We start from the raw sequence: 15,746 nt of genomic DNA on the forward strand, positions 1-15,746 counted from the left end.
AACAAGGAATCGAGGTCGTCATGCCACACCCTACCGAAAGGACGAACCACATTATGAACGTCATGAATTACGAGGAACGGTACCGACCACAAATCTGGCGGATGGTAGAAAACCTTCGTCAATTCCTCGTCCGATCCGGATATCAGGCGCTGTTCGAACAACACCAGTGGCAGGCCGACTTCAACATGAACGCGCACACAGCGCCGAATGTTGAACACCCGTACACCAGATCGAATGCGTTGCCGTCGATGACCGACCCGGTCTTGCTGAATGTACCATTGTACAGCCCGGACGGAACACGTGCGAGCCAACTAGGAGCTCGGGAATACTCCCATGACGAGTTGGAGAGTGTTGCCCAGTTCGTCATTACGGACGCACACCCAGCCTTTGTAATCACCGCGGCTCGGGCAGCACTGGACTTAACCCAGTATCTTCCGGAAGGAGAAGTCGACACGGCCCAAGACGGAGTCACGGCATTCCTGCGATTCATCTTCGCAGCTCGACTCGGCAATTACTTTTGCCATTACACCTTGTACGGACTGTACCAGAACGAGATGATACCAGCGGCTGTGGAAACCCTCGTAGCCCAACTCGGCACACCGATGAGAAGTGTTATCCTAGCTGTCTGGATGCGTGACTTGCTGTACACCCACGAACGGTATGCGACAAAGTATGCCTTTCGTGAGGATCACGTAGATCCCAGCGACGACGCAACTCGATTCATCAGCTGGTACCGCGAAAAGAAAACTTTGCCTAGCGGATTCAACTCGTCGCCCTACGAACCTTGGATGTCGGATGACATAGCACCTGGCGTACGACCATATGCGCTGCGGCTCCGCAAAACAAGCGGCCAAGGAATCGAGGAAGAGCAGAGCGGAGCGCTTAGGCCAAGAAACGGATGAGACTGACGAGATGTCTCAGCGGAGTGGCCCGGCGACTTGCAAACCAAGGGACCCGAATATACGGCCACATAACCGACCTGGCCCGGACGACGATGAAGAAGAAGATTACTTCGGCGGCGACAAACCTGTCGAAGTTCCACTCAGTTAAGATCGTGTTCCCACACTGGAACTCGATCCCATATTGGAATAACTTCAAGGAGGCATTGCCGAGAAACGGCACGGTCGAGAACCGACCTTCCGACTGAGAAACAGTCTAGCTGAGAAACAGCGCCGTCGAGAACCGACTTCGGAATGGACACTTCCCTCTAGTTTTCTTTTGGAAAATGACTAACCATGTACGCGGCGGACGTCAACGACGGTTTTGCCAGAAGGCCGACTACACAAGTCAGCCGGATTCTTTGGTCGGACCCGGAAACGCGTGGTTAGACCCGGGTATTTCGGCTCTTTCACCGTACCGGTACGTCCCCAAGGAATCCCCTGGAACGAACTGGGCAACCGACCCCAGTTCCCCAGCTTGGCAAAAACAGATCGTAACCACATCTGCTAACAAAGCAGATCGTCAACCACGTTCTGCGACCATCGGAGCCAACAGAAGCCCCAATCCGCGTTACATGGAGATTACTCCGGCCAACCGACTCCGGAGAAGAAACCGAGAGGATTACGCTAACATGGCGCGGAACACGTCGCTGCGCGCGTTCCACGCCATGTTTGCCAAGCACCCGTGGCCAACTTCGGAACCGGGTAGCCGAGCAGCCTTCACCATTGTAAACAGCGGAAATCCTCGGCCGAGCCGCCAACAGTGCAGGAAGACTCGGATTTGACTAGGTACGAGAGCCGACCACAAAGGTCGACTTCGTACTTCGCCCATAACTTGGAGACATAACGGATACTGCTGCGCAAGTCGACCACAAAGGTCGGTTGTGCAAGCCGATCACAAAGATCGGTTTTGAAAACTGTTCGACCTGTAACGACGCAGATCGTTAGAACCACGACTCGCTACCTTTAAACGATCACACAGATCGACGGAGTATTTGGTAGCCGACCAACAAGAAGTCGACCATGGACGGAAGCTGGCAGTAGCAACGTGGTAACTTAACCGGATTCTCCGTTTGAATCCAGACCTACAGGCTCTGTACCTGGAGATCAACCGCAGTCTCCCCCGGCCGATATCGGGTAAACCAGCCGATTCACCGGTGACCACGACTACGCGCGTCTCTGAACGTGCTGCCATTCCCTGAAGAGGAACAGCGACGGTGATTTGGATACTGGTGTACCAACGACTCCGCCGCGACCTGCTTCCCCATGCCTTCAATGGAACATCCTAGGCAGACTGAGTTAGAATACTCGACCTGCACCCCTTAACGAACCCCGATGGCGATGCCCACTTGCCCGCAACAGTACCGGCCAGTCGGTCTTCGTCAGCGGCAAAGAAAAATTTCCCCGCGGACGTGAGTCGTCTACCCCCAACAGAGCGGCTAGGCGTCACAGGTTCGCGACAAAACAGAATGGAAGAATCGGATCTGACGACCTCAGGGACTTGCATGTGCATGAAGTTTAAACCAAAGAGCTTGTCTCGGCAACCGGGGCCACAAAGACCCTTAGCGTTGTGAGCGAGCGCAGTGCATGATGAGACGCCAGCCAACCGGCCAACAGATGCCAAGAAACTCCTACCTCACAGGACTTGGCGACCCAGAAGCAAGTAATTCGGATTGACCGACCTCAACAGTAGCTCGGATCCGACCTGGAGTTCACGTCAGAAATAACAGAAGGAACGGAGTTGTGCTGCCGAACATCCTTCTGCCAGTCCGAACTGACCGTGGGATGTCCTGACACCAAGGACCCGGCCAACTGTAGCCGAACGCACAGGACTCCTAAAATGAAGTTGACAACCACCAGATGGAGGTCGGAAGTAAGCGACAACAGCTCGGAAAACCAACCAGAAGTACGAAATCGACCTCTCAGTGGAAGAACTTACATTCCCGGCGGATAGACACAAAGTTTATCCGACCTGGGGAAGTCGGAAAATAGCCGACCTCCGAACTTGGATATGGATATCCGACCTCAAGCCGAGGTCGGAAGTGACCGTACACAAGTCGGTAGGGTACAACAACAAGTCGGCAAAGACATTCAGAAGTCGAGAACCGACCTCCTAACGGAAAAATCCGACCTTCGGACGGATGGAAACATAGTTCATCCGACCTTCCGAAGTCGACCATAACCGACCACATGTCGGAAGTCGGCAACTTAGTCAACATGACGGAAGAAGAACGACAGATATCTGCGGTGGACGAATTCGACTTGAAGGAACTTGTTTAGCCCCACATGGGCATGTTATTGCAGGTTAACCCTAGTCGACCACTGACGGATAGGATAACCGACCTCGACAGAAGGTCGGATAACAACGGAACAGATCGGATGGAAGTCGACTGGACACTTCCATCGCTGAAACTCATAAATTCCGACCGGACCCTCGAGCCAGTTCGACTCGGAATACTAAAAACTAGGCTCGTGGTAGCAGATTGAACGGTTGTAACCGACCACTTTTGAACGGAACTGCTGTACATGACGACCACACAGGCCGCATGACTTTCATACAGCCTTTTCCGACCTGGACTTTAAGAATTCGGAACATAGCCGAATTTCCCAGCCGCCGGTCGACTTACCGGTAGGCCGACCTTGGTCAAACCGACCTCGGTTCTATTCCCCATTCAGAGAGGATGCCTCGGCATTTGCAACTCGCAACAGTGCCTCTCTATCCCGACGGACGGATACGAGTCGGAAGTAAGTGTTTAACCGTGCTTATCCGACCTCGGTGAATTTAACCGGTTACGACGGGTAACCCGGGAACCGATGCCCCGGACCCAACTTACCGGATGAAAGTGGACAGGAGACCCCGTGGAGACTCAACTGCCCCGTGGACGTCATCCTAGTCGGAATAGGACCCCGGACAGATTTTTGCATTTTTTTAGCATTTCTCCTAACAAACGGAATTGTATTTTTCTAGTTCGATCTCTTTAACAGATCTGTTTTTGTAACCCCTTTTGCTCACTGGAATTGTGATTAAACTTTATTTCATACTTTCTTTCGCGCTGTATACAACTTTCATTACACTTTTCTTTCACATTGTTCTCCGTTGCCAACAGAAGCAAGAAGCCAGCCAACAGAAGCATCACCGGTCCAACGAAACGCCCGAGCGGCTTCCGGATTTTTCGGCCGTGAGTGGTTTCCACTCATGGGTTCGGAAGTGAAGAAGGGACGGTCGACCAGACACCGGACTCCCACTGCCAGAGGACGCGTACCAGCGACCCCACATTGGGTCCGACTGGAGAGTTGTGCGGTACTGGTGCGGTACCGAGTCGGAGCATCCTTCGCAGGAGCTCGGATTCCCGCCCAGAGGCATGTCAGAGGCACATGACTGCGCCTGGTGCATACGGCCCACCATGGACGTATTTGCACTCATGCTTGCCATATCGCCTCTCGCTGTACGTACGTGTGCTGCTGCACTGCACTCATATCCGCTGAAGCGGATATACGCAGCGCACACACTGAGCATACTTGCTCTCTCGTCCCTCTCGCAGTATGACTCAGCGTTCATACGCTCGCGTTGGATTGAGTCCAGTCTGCGCATCATCACACAGCTGATGGCACACAGCACGTGCTTGCCGCCAGTTGCTTCTTTCACGCCTTGACGAACGCTCAAGAGCTCTTCTAGCATTCACTTGCTTGTTTAGCCATCAGTGCTTTGTTCTTGCATTCCCTGCTATTACGCAGCATTGTTCCTTTATTTGTACAATAAAGCACCACTCGTGATCTCCTCGCGCTTGCCTGTTACGCGTAACCTTCATTCGCGCTTGATCATCGCGTGCGTTATATGGTTTAACAAATTTTTAATAATTTTTCAATAAAGGTATAATAATTTTTCAATACCGAGTATTCAGTATATTGTTACAAAGTGTTAAAATTAAATTTAAATATTGTTAAAAATTAATTCGTCAGCCAGGATGTTCGATTATCAGTTTAGAAAGGTTTGCAAAAAATGTGTATCTACTTACAAAAAATTTATACTTCCTGTAAAAACATGTGGTATTGTATGTTCCTTTAATTTACGTTTGACCACGCCTTTCTTGATTACAGCAGCTGAAATTGTTTTTAAGTATACTGCGTAAGTGTGCACCCCTTCTGCAAAAAATAAAAATTTTTTTAATTTGGAGCCTCCTTATGTGCCCTGGTTATTTTTGTAGTATTTTACGAGTATTTCACCTGCGTTGTATTTTTCCTACGTACGTTGGTGTCCCACTGTCCGGAGTTAATTATTGGAGGTGCAAAATTGTGCAATTAGTAACGCTCCTGCCCACACTATCGTGTTCCTAGCAGAATAATTCCCGCTTTTGAACTGCAGGTTGGGGGCTTTGTTATCTTCATTCTGCCTTTCTGCCTGGAACTGGATTACCAGAATAATTACATTTTCGACGCTCTGCAACTGGCCGATCAGCACCGAACCTGGCACAAAGGAATCGTGGGAGTGGCTGGGATTTTTATTATGGGCATCGGTATACTAGGCGCCACTGCGGCCTGGGCTCATAAGGACGACAAAGCGGTCAGGATGCTGATGGCTCTCTTTGGTGTAAGACAGGAATATTTATTTCAATTAATAATTCGGCAAACAACAGAGAAAAGTCAAGCGATGACACTTAATCATAAGTAACAAGTAACAACTATACCTGCTCTATTAAGCCGATTGGCAGAATGTAGGATTGCAACAGACCAGCGTCCTCATTTTTTTGTTTGCAGGTAACCGCACTGCTTGCACTTCTCGGTGGTTTCCAGATCTTTGGCATCGTTTTCATTCAGACAGAAAGAGATTTGGTAAAAAAGAAACCAGAAAAATTTATTACAGAAATAAGTTTTTGTCAGTAACGGGTTTTACTTTTGCAGATGGAAACATGGACAAATACCGATTTGCTGCACAGCATTCACCTGTATAAGACCACACCCAACGGATCTATTCAGGAGGAAATAGATTTCAAACAATCTAAGGCAAGGTGGTCTTCACGGTAGATGTGGTAGGTCGTTAGCTACAAATATTTGAGATAACCTTGGCGCGTTCCATTTATGCCGCATACTATCGCGCAAAGGGCAGTCTATCTGTACAGATCTGTACTAGCACTTAACACAACTCTTAACGTGCTAATACTTAATTCTATTAAGTTATTAAACATTAACACTTCCTACAAAGCGAACGCATATGACCCGCAAATCGAATTGCAAGTAGAGCGGAAACTGGTAAAAAAAACGATTATGACAACGTCTGCGTCGACTTTGCTATTACAATCTTGGTGTCTGGGACGGGCCTTCTAAAGAGAAACGGATACTATTCTTAATTTTACGTGTACTATAATGTGCTGTGGTTTTGGCGACGGTAGCGCGTTGAACTCGATTGGCATAAATGGTGCGAGTGGATTTTTCTGCAGTTAACCCTGAACAATGCATTCTTAGCGCGTTGTCTTATCCGTCGACGAACAATTAGAAAAATAATAATGATAAATATACGAGTACAGCAATGCTTTAATGTAACTCACAGCAGACAATAAGGGGAGCGGGCACAAGTTCAAAGTGTGTTTGGGATAATTATTTGTATCACCGTTGAATTAGTCAGCGGACTGATAATTCGTCGACATTGCCGAAAGTGTTAGTCAACAACTGATTACAGTTCGAGCAATCTATTATCTACCATAGTATTATTATCTACCATAGTATTATTATCTACCATAGTATTAAGAAATTCAACATATTGGAACAAGACAAGCGTTGTTTGGCGTAATACGAGTTTAAAAACGGGTGTTATTTATAACTAGTTAGGCTTATGATATGACTGAATGCTTAATATACTGCTTATGATATCCCTGCATGCTGTTAAAATTAACCACTGTGAATAACTGACCAACATTTTTACTGTTTTGCAGGGTCAGTGTTGTGGTTCGCAAAGTTATCAGGATTGGCTGGATCAAAAGACCAAAGATCACCTTCAAAATTGGATTTTGGGGCCAAATTTTACACTTCCGCTGAACAGAACTGACCGCCGGGAAAGCTTCGCGAGACTTCAACATCAGTCAATAGGATACCAAACGTTCTACATGCCACCTCCGTCCTGCTGTAAGGTGGAGCAAAGCCGCTGCACTATTGATCTGAAAACGCTGGCCGGGTGCTCGATCAGCTCGGATCATGACTTCTGCGATATCTACACTGAAGGATGTGCACCGAAAATGAACGCCCATCTGGACACAGTTGTACTAAACGCGACGCTGGTCATCGCGTTTGTATTTCTCTTTTTAGAGGTAAGGAGCTCCCAGTTGCACAGTTTCTGATTAGTTACTCCTGTTCCGATTTTAATTCAGATTATTTTATTAATACACTTTATATACATCTAATTCAGTTTATTTTTTTCCAGCTTGCCGGTTTTATTGCCGTACTTTGCTGTGCTTGGCGAACACTGAACAACATGGCTCTCAACTACCACAAAATTAAGGATGATGGAATTCCCCAGCCAGTAACCGGATCCGCGGGCACAGCTACTCAACTTTCGCTCGAAACAACAAGCTTACAGTCGGTCTCAACAAGCGCACCAAATTACAGAACCTCGTCTTAGAATTATTGCAACAATGTCAGATTGTTTGATAGACATAATTTTTCATGATTTTATGCTGATGTTGCTGGAATGTGTTGCTAGAGGATTTTCTGGTGCAGTCTGAAGCAAAAACTAAAATTTTAAGTCATCTCCGCATGCATTATCCACGTACATAGGCTCAGCAGGTCGATACCACTAGCCGATGAAATACATCTGATTTCGCAAGAAAAACCACTTCCTTCTAGATTTTTCGAAAAATTTCGAACTTTTTTGATAGCACCGGTCATGCGTTCGGTGAAGAAATCACTGGAGTATTCACTTGTCGGCAGTGGCTCTCTCCAGTAGGAATACCGGGCAGATCCAGACGAAGTACAGCTGAATACTGGCGCACGCTCAGCGGTTGCCTAAAAAATACGGCCAAATCACCGACGAATACAGCTTATATACAGAGTAATTGTAGGCGAAATGCGAAGAAATATCATGAGTGCACAGCTGGACCAAAATGGGATGCATTTCGGGGTGGTACCAAGAAAAGAAAAGAAATGTGGTAGAAAATCCACTGACAAGCAAGATATACAGAGGGTGAGCCACCGACATTGGCACAATGCACAAACTGATTTTTTAAAACTTCCTTTCGTCTACAACAATTTTTTCCAAAACATTACCCGATAGCCTGGGGTATATTGTACTTGATAAATTTGTCTGAGCTTAGTAAAGGATGTCTTTCAAAATCCAGGAAGAAAAACCTGGAGCGGGGTAGTAAAACAGTGCGTTTCAAAACTGGAATGCCTTTCGCAAAACAATTTCCTAAAAATCCCCCTTTACCGATCATTACATACGAGATGCATTAAAATGTTAAAGAATCAGTGCTCTTTAAAACAAGTGTAATTCGGTTTTGATCAAAGCCATGGTTGAGTTTTTCTGGACGTCGGCTCCCAAAACTGACCGGATGTCCAGAAAACATCTGCCATTCTCTAACTAATTGTCCATTCGTCCTGAATTTCATAGAATATCTTCTACAAGCCTGTCAAAATAAATATTTGTTTATATCAAAGCGAAATCGGCATCGGCGGTTTTTTTACCACGAGTTTCCCACTGCAAAAGCCAGCCGCTTCATTGAGAGTGTAAATCCCCAATTTTTTAATACTTCTGTTTTTTTTCCCTCGGGATCCTGAACAAGGTTTTCACACAACTTTGTACGTTTTCATATAACCCTTAAAATCTTCTAAAATTAGAAACTGAATGTGACCAAAAAAATTCTTGCTTCATTTAATAATCATTTAAAAACAAAAATACAAAGTGAAATGTTTTGTCTGGGTTTTTTTCGCCGGTCGCGGACACTTGTGGTCACTTTATGTCACGTGTGCGCAATATCTTCTTGGAAAATTAGTTGTTTTCCGTTAACAGAGCGCTAAGGAAAAAAACTGCATCAGCGGATTTAAAAGGACTTGAGCCTGGAAGTCACAAATAATTTCCTACCAAAAGTGTGCCAATGTGGGTGGCTCACCCTCTGTAATATAACGGAATATAATCTTACGGAATTATAATATAACGATTACGGGCGATTTTCGCTTTAACACAGCTTGAGGCAGGGTTGACAGGCAAAAGCGCGTCGTATAAATGAATGTTTCCCAGTCCCGCCGCTCGTTATCTTACATTTTCGGCTTCTGAATTTGTAGTAAACTGCAATATTTCATCATTTGTGGTCCTTCGGACGGTAATCGTCAAGATCAAGAAGCAAAGAGCAGCAAATCAGCAGATCCATTGTGTCATAAGATTAGTCACAGGAAAAATCTCCGTCTTGGCAAAGATCCAGGCGATCACTAAGCCATAACCCTGCAGATTATGTAACAGAGAGCACGTTTGCCGGTTGTTATTTCATACAGAAACGACTCGCAAAAGTGTTTTCATCAACCGGCAAAAGCGTACGGCATACGGTGCATTTGTTTGGACAGTTTTATCAACTGCAACCGCGCATTCCTCTGTGACACGGGCATGGTGTAAAATTTTTCCGGAATTTTAAATAAACGAAATGGCTATTCGCCCGGGACTCCGGGCGAGAAGCCAAATGGCTATTCGCCCGGGACTCCCGGGCGAGAAGCCACATGGCTATTCGCCCGGGTTTGGACTTTCACCCCTTGCAGGTGGTATCATAATAGAAACAAAAGATCACAGACAGCGACGGCGAGTGACACTTTCCCGTGATCTGTCTGTTCCTTTTAAAGCAGTAACTAGGCCATCTTCCGTAATTTCTCCGTAAAACAATTCAAAGAACACAGACAAACAACATTTCTCACTTTCTTGCGATCAGTAACCACTGGCCAGTTAACAAAAGTGCCATCGAATAAGTTATTCGCTTCCTCAACACGCAAGCGGCATATTCATTTGGAATAAAATTACCTGCATTCAAATTGTCACTTTCGTTTGGTTGAAATTTTATCCAGGTTAATACTTATACCGCTTATACTTATACCGGTTAATACTTATAACGCCGCTTACAACGTTTTTTTACGGCTGCCGTTCACTGCAATTCCGTTTTTATTCCGCTAATCAAACACCGAGGTTAGTAAAAATGATACTGTATAAGCCGTTAGCGATTCCCGTCAAGTTTATACATGTACTTTTCCTTTTGAGTTTACTTTGTGTTATACTGCATTGACCGATGTCCATAAGACAGCAGTAATTTGAATCACAGGAAAAGCGGGTTGGCAGATAGGAAGGGGCGCTTTAAGTTGTTATGGCGGCAAGCACCTTAAAGGTGGCTGTAATAACATCTTGAGTGCCCTTTTGTTAAAGACGTAGGCAATGCACAAATTAAATCTAAATTATTTCTGCTAGATCGAAAAAAAGCTAAACACACAAAAGGCTATGTCGGTCACCGCTGTCGGACTGATGTTGTATTTACTATTAGCTAACCGGCTTACCCACTTTTTACTTTTTGTACTGTCGTTTATTTTGGTTTTTAAATTAATTGTTTATTTTTTGTAATCACCCTTCGATACTCATTACACACAGACCTTGAATGATCAAGTATTTCCGGCAGAGGGTGGAGCCTGTCTGTGTCAACTTATTTCTTTTTTGTGTTAGCCGTAATAACAGTGTTTTTACAATGGAATTGTTATTTCATATCGGCATTGTATGTACCCATGTTTACTTTTTTTCGTAGTAGCTTGTTTACGGCTTTGGCAATCACATTATTAGCAACATTTTCTATTAGTTATAAGTCTGTTTTTTCATAATAATGTTTAGTAGTTATGTAGCTGTTTTTTCATAATAATGTTTAGTAGTTATGTAGCTAAGTCAAAAACTACCCGGCTACCTGATAAAATTCCTAAAAAAGTAAAATAAGTTTGCGACGGCTAAGCATTAATTTCCAAAAAGTGTCCTCATTTGACTGAATAACCTCTGTATATGCCAAACAGCGGTGACCAACAAATCTTTTACAGAAACAGCAGACAAAACCTTGCACAATACAACAACCTTGCACTTGCAGGTTACGATACACATACAGTTGTGTTCGCAGGTGCACAATGACGTAGTCCAAGGCGTAACGTAAGGGAAGCCATGGACAAAGAACTGACACTTGACTCCGAATTTGGGTCGTATGCGGAACTGGAAGGCTTTATGAACGCTTACATGGACTCTACGTACCAGTATTTTGTTAAAGGAAAACGTACTGACACACTGCAAATTGCTGATAAATTGAGGAGTACCCACCGATACTGCAAAATCGTGTACGAATGTATTCACTACGGCGAGCCGCGAATTCCTCGATCAGAAGCGCGACCTAAAGACCGACCTAATCAGACTTCTGTTAAGCTGGGCTGCACAGTTAAGGCGATAGCGAAGCTAGAGCGACGTGATGGAAAAGCGTATTTTTATTTTACCGAAATCCCTGACGTCACAAAACACATTCACCCTTTAAGCTTGGCCACCTATAGCTTGTACCCACAAAAAAGGGCGCTATCACAAACCGAACGAACAGCTACGGTAGACATGCTAAAGACTGGATTGCCAGCGTCAGCAGTCGCAAAGGCAATAAACACGAATCGCGGAGAAAAGAACAGCGGGCGAGTAATCCACAAGACAATCCACAACACCGCAACAAAATGCAAAAAAGGAAAAAGACAAGGAAAAAGCGAAGAAGAAGTCATACAGGATGTGATTATTAATGTTAAAAAAAGCGACGCAGATGCCATTGTGGAACCCATCCTCGACGATAAAAAGCGCTTGACAGCACTCTATATCCAAACCGGAACAATGCGGGAAAATTATCGAAAATATCCCGAAGTTATATTTGTTGATGGCACAGGAAGATAACGCCACTACCCAGCAATCAAAAATCCGAAAACGAATTGACGGTGTGCCAGTTTACCACTACGACATGGACATTGTTCTGAAGCTTGGGAAGTTCATCGACATGAGAGTGGTTAATGCGTTCTGCTGTCTGCTAAACCGAACAGTTCGTGCGAACGAAAATCCGACATGCGCGGAAATCGCAAACCTGTCTCACATTTTGAAATGCCAGCCGAATTACGGAGTAATTGATACAGTAAGAAAGCAGATCGACAGCGGCCGCCTCCTGGTACAGCCGTTGTACGACCACTCCTGTCACTTTGTCACCATCAAGTACAACCCAAAAGACCAAGTAAGCTACGAATGTTTCTGATCAGAATAGCATAATAAAATGATTCGATATTAATACTTTTTAGTGCGTTTTCGTATTCGACTCTCTTGGCTGGGCGCAGAATAATTGGATAAAAATTCAAATTTGGACTCTGTGCGGAAGGAACGAGCCGCTGAACGTGCGTGTGGTGTCCTTGCATCCACAAGGTGGAGCATCGAACAGCTGTGCTATTTACGCTTGCGCGTACGCGTATATGTGCATTATGAAACCTGATGTACAACTTGATTCAATTAAGTTCAAATGCGGAAACGCATTCAGGCAAGTACTTTTTAAACTGCATTGATATACAGGACAGAGATAACACAGATATAAGTACAGAATAACACAGGACATAAAAGTTCAGATTTCACAATGTTATTGGTTTAGGCAGTGGATGCACACCGCAATTGATTCGGAAATACTGGCTGAACCTATCACTACATCTCCAAGAATTCGTACCGGCTGGACAAAGCCGAGCGTGCCTGAGTTTGTTTTGACGGAGGCATCAGTTAATCGCCTTCGGGAAGTGGAGAAGATTCCAGTTCTTGACGTTTTACACGAAAACGACGGATGTCCTGCATAAAGCAAAGTAATTACTTGCACTACCAAAGTAATCCGTAGCAAATAATGATTTTCTTGCATTGATTATATCAAAGCATGCTTCCGCGTTTGCAGAATGAGAACTTTGGAACCTTCAGGACGGCACATGTGGAATACTGTAACTTGTAAATGCATGCTGCGCTTCCGCCACAGTGACAGTTTTTCGCCTTTGATTTCCTAGCGTTTGTTTGTTTTGATTTTTACTTGGAACTTCATCGTTAACTGGCTGGAGTACTTCATTTAAGAAATATTGGCTCGATCAGTACTGTAGCTGTTTACGTATACTGCGTTTGGCTGTTTACTGCGTTTGATTATAGCTGTTTATACCATTAACTTGTATTTGAATTCACGTTTAGTTTTTCACATTTTGATAAGGTAAAATTTTGCCAGCAGGTTGTACATGTAATAAAACCTTGAAATGTGGCTGAGGTGTTTGTCACCGATACGGTACGACTATCTGGTCAGCATAATTACGGCTGACTACCACTTCCGTTCTGCTGGAGCGGCTTATTTGAAGACCACGTATACACCGGTTACACTAAAAACTTATAGAACGTAAAGATTGCTATTGCGGCCCACGTTCTCCGGCGAATAGCCGTTTGGTTTCTTGCCCAGTATCGATCCCGCGGTATCGATCCCGGGCGAATAGCCCTTTGGCTTCTCGGCCGGGAGTCCCGGGCGAATAGCCGTTTGGCTTCTCGCCCGGGGTCCCGGGCAAATAGCCCTTTGGCTTCTCGCCCGGAGTCCCGGGCGAATAGCCGTTTGGCTTCTCGCCCGGGGTCCCGGGCGAATAGCCCTTTGGCTTCTCGCCCGGAGTCCCGGGCGAATAGCCGCCACCTTAAATAAATTAACTGGTATCGGGCACGTCCTGCCATTTCCATCGCAAATGAATCGCAAATGTTACCCTAACAAACGTTTGCATCTACATTTGCAAATAGTACGTTTAGCATGGAGAGTTAGGCGAAGGTTAACGTCGTAGAATTTATATAAATCGGTGCTAGCAAATTCGAACATCTGTACTCGGATGCCGTAAATTATTGTGCAAGAACAAAACTGCCAATTTTAAATAAATTAAATTGTATAAAATGATGAAAATCTTTGGCTTGGATACTGTCACAAAAACGTTTTTTTGCCATAAAATGCCACACAACACAAATATTTTTGCACGGCGCATAGCACGAGTTATTGTACTGAAATATTTACCCCACACAAACATTACAGTACGTCAAAGTCTGCGCACAATCCACACTAAGAACATCGGGCTTAAATGCATTCGTTTTGACCATCGACTTCATATAGTTCCCAATCGCCGCCACCTCACCGTTCCGTTTGCTAGCCTTCCGATACGAATTACTCAGCATCTAGAATAAAATCCCACCATTGGTGGAGGTCGATTACATTTGGGTAAGCGTTGCGCGTCGGGTAACGGGAAAACGCGTAAAAAATGTGACGTAACAGCGCGTAACCAAGCAAACATTCTGATTCGCAGTCACAAAATCTGGGATGGGTTTTCAGCTTACTTGTCCGCGTAAGCGTTGCGCTTCGACGTCGAAGCGCAACCATTACCCAAACTACGAGTAACTCCTACTAGTAACTCTCCTGCACAGATCAACAAAATTTGTGTGTGTTTGGACTAAAGTAAATCCAGCGACTCAGAGTCACAATCTGAAACTCATAATTAACTTTTTTGACGTAATACCACATTTACCACATTACAGCATTAAAAATGAGTTTTTCAGTTCCATTTCGGTGTTCGATTTCTTTCTTGGCACGGAAGCGTACTCGACTCACGATTGGACGATTGTTTTTCTGCTGACAAGTGAGTCATGGCTAGTTTTTTATGCGTCTCTCCATTACCCACGCGCAACAGTTACCCAAATGTAATTGACCTCCACCAATAATAAACCAGCGACCCAAATCACACTCCAAAACCCATAATTCACTTTTCGACGTTATACCACATTTACCCCATTACAGCATTTAAAATGAGTCCACTTCGGTGTTCAATTTCATTATCGGCACGGAAGCGTACTCGACTTACGATTGGGTGATAATTTTTTCGCTGAGTCATGGATAGTTTCTTACGCGTTTCTCCGTTACCCCACGCGCATCGGTTACCCACATGTGATTGACCTCACACATTATCGTTTTAATAATATTACTCGAATTTAACCATTAGGCGGTATTAAGTAGGGTTGTCATCACGTCGTCCCACTGTTTCACAAACTCACCGTTTTCCTGCTCACAATCCCATCATGCCGAACAATTGCGGGCGTGATAAAAAAATGTGATGAGTGATGGGGCGGTGATGTGATGGGATGAATTTTTATTTTTAAAAATGAAAGGTGAAAATCCGTTACCTAAACTATAGAGCTTCGACAGTACATACATTTTTAGCAACATTTTTAACAAATTCTGTGTTAGAGCAGTTTAGGAACGAGAAATGCGAAAAGTTGCAAAAGCATACTTTGAGTGACTTGGTTCGCCTGTGGTTTGGTTTGATTTAATTTTAAAATACATGTATCTGCAAAAACTTGTAGCAATTTAATACCGTCTTTGTGATTTGGCGGTTTTTGATTTTGTGAATTATCTGGCAAAGTGGCCGGAAATTGCGATACTGAAGTGACCGTGGAGGAAGAGGTTCATTAGATACTTGACATAATCCACCAGCGGCTTTTTAGTTTTTGCGAACTGCTGCAAAACTGCGAGAACCATAAGCCTTTGTTGCTTGCAGCTTTTGACTTTGGAGGGTTGTCAACTTGTTGTAGTTTAACTATGTAGTTGCGTCGGTTTTCTTTAACGTTTTTGAAAGGTGTCTTTCTTGAAAACAGTTATCATAAAATTTTGAATTTTTTGTTATGAAAAATATGTCAGAATTATTCAATAAATTAATAATCTATCCCACCAATCACATCACTTCCTGTTCACATTCCCATCACATCCCACCTCCAAA

At 44.6% G+C, this 15,746-nt stretch overlaps 1 protein-coding gene across 1 annotated transcript; it reads left to right on the top strand.

Moving 5' to 3' along the window:
* The first annotated feature begins 4,863 nt into the window (after positions 1–4,863).
* LOC129594585 (CD151 antigen-like) lies at positions 4,864–7,663 on the top strand. Its single transcript, XM_055491322.1, has 6 exons — positions 4,864–4,927; positions 5,302–5,526; positions 5,694–5,768; positions 5,838–5,939; positions 6,866–7,237; positions 7,351–7,663. Exons 1-6 carry the CDS (start codon positions 4,904–4,906, stop codon positions 7,546–7,548), a joined length of 996 nt encoding a protein of 331 aa, XP_055347297.1. The 5' UTR covers positions 4,864–4,903; the 3' UTR covers positions 7,549–7,663.
* The last annotated feature ends 8,083 nt before the right edge of the window (positions 7,664–15,746 follow it).

This window comes from Paramacrobiotus metropolitanus, unplaced genomic scaffold (genome assembly GCF_019649055.1).
Source record: "Paramacrobiotus metropolitanus isolate TYO unplaced genomic scaffold, Prichtersi_v1.0 Parri_scaffold0000069, whole genome shotgun sequence".
Classification (NCBI taxonomy): Eukaryota; Metazoa; Tardigrada; class Eutardigrada; order Parachela; family Macrobiotidae; genus Paramacrobiotus; species Paramacrobiotus metropolitanus.

Excerpts from the sequence above, each read along its gene's own strand:
- LOC129594585 (XM_055491322.1), top strand. The coding sequence starts at position 4,904 with ATGTTCGATTATCAGTTTAGAAAG. Across the intron at positions 5,527-5,693 it reads TGCTGATGGCTCTCTTTGGT|GTAACCGCACTGCTTGCACT; the intron begins GTAAGACAGGAA and ends TTTTGTTTGCAG. Across the intron at positions 5,940-6,865 it reads TAGATTTCAAACAATCTAAG|GGTCAGTGTTGTGGTTCGCA; the intron begins GCAAGGTGGTCT and ends ACTGTTTTGCAG.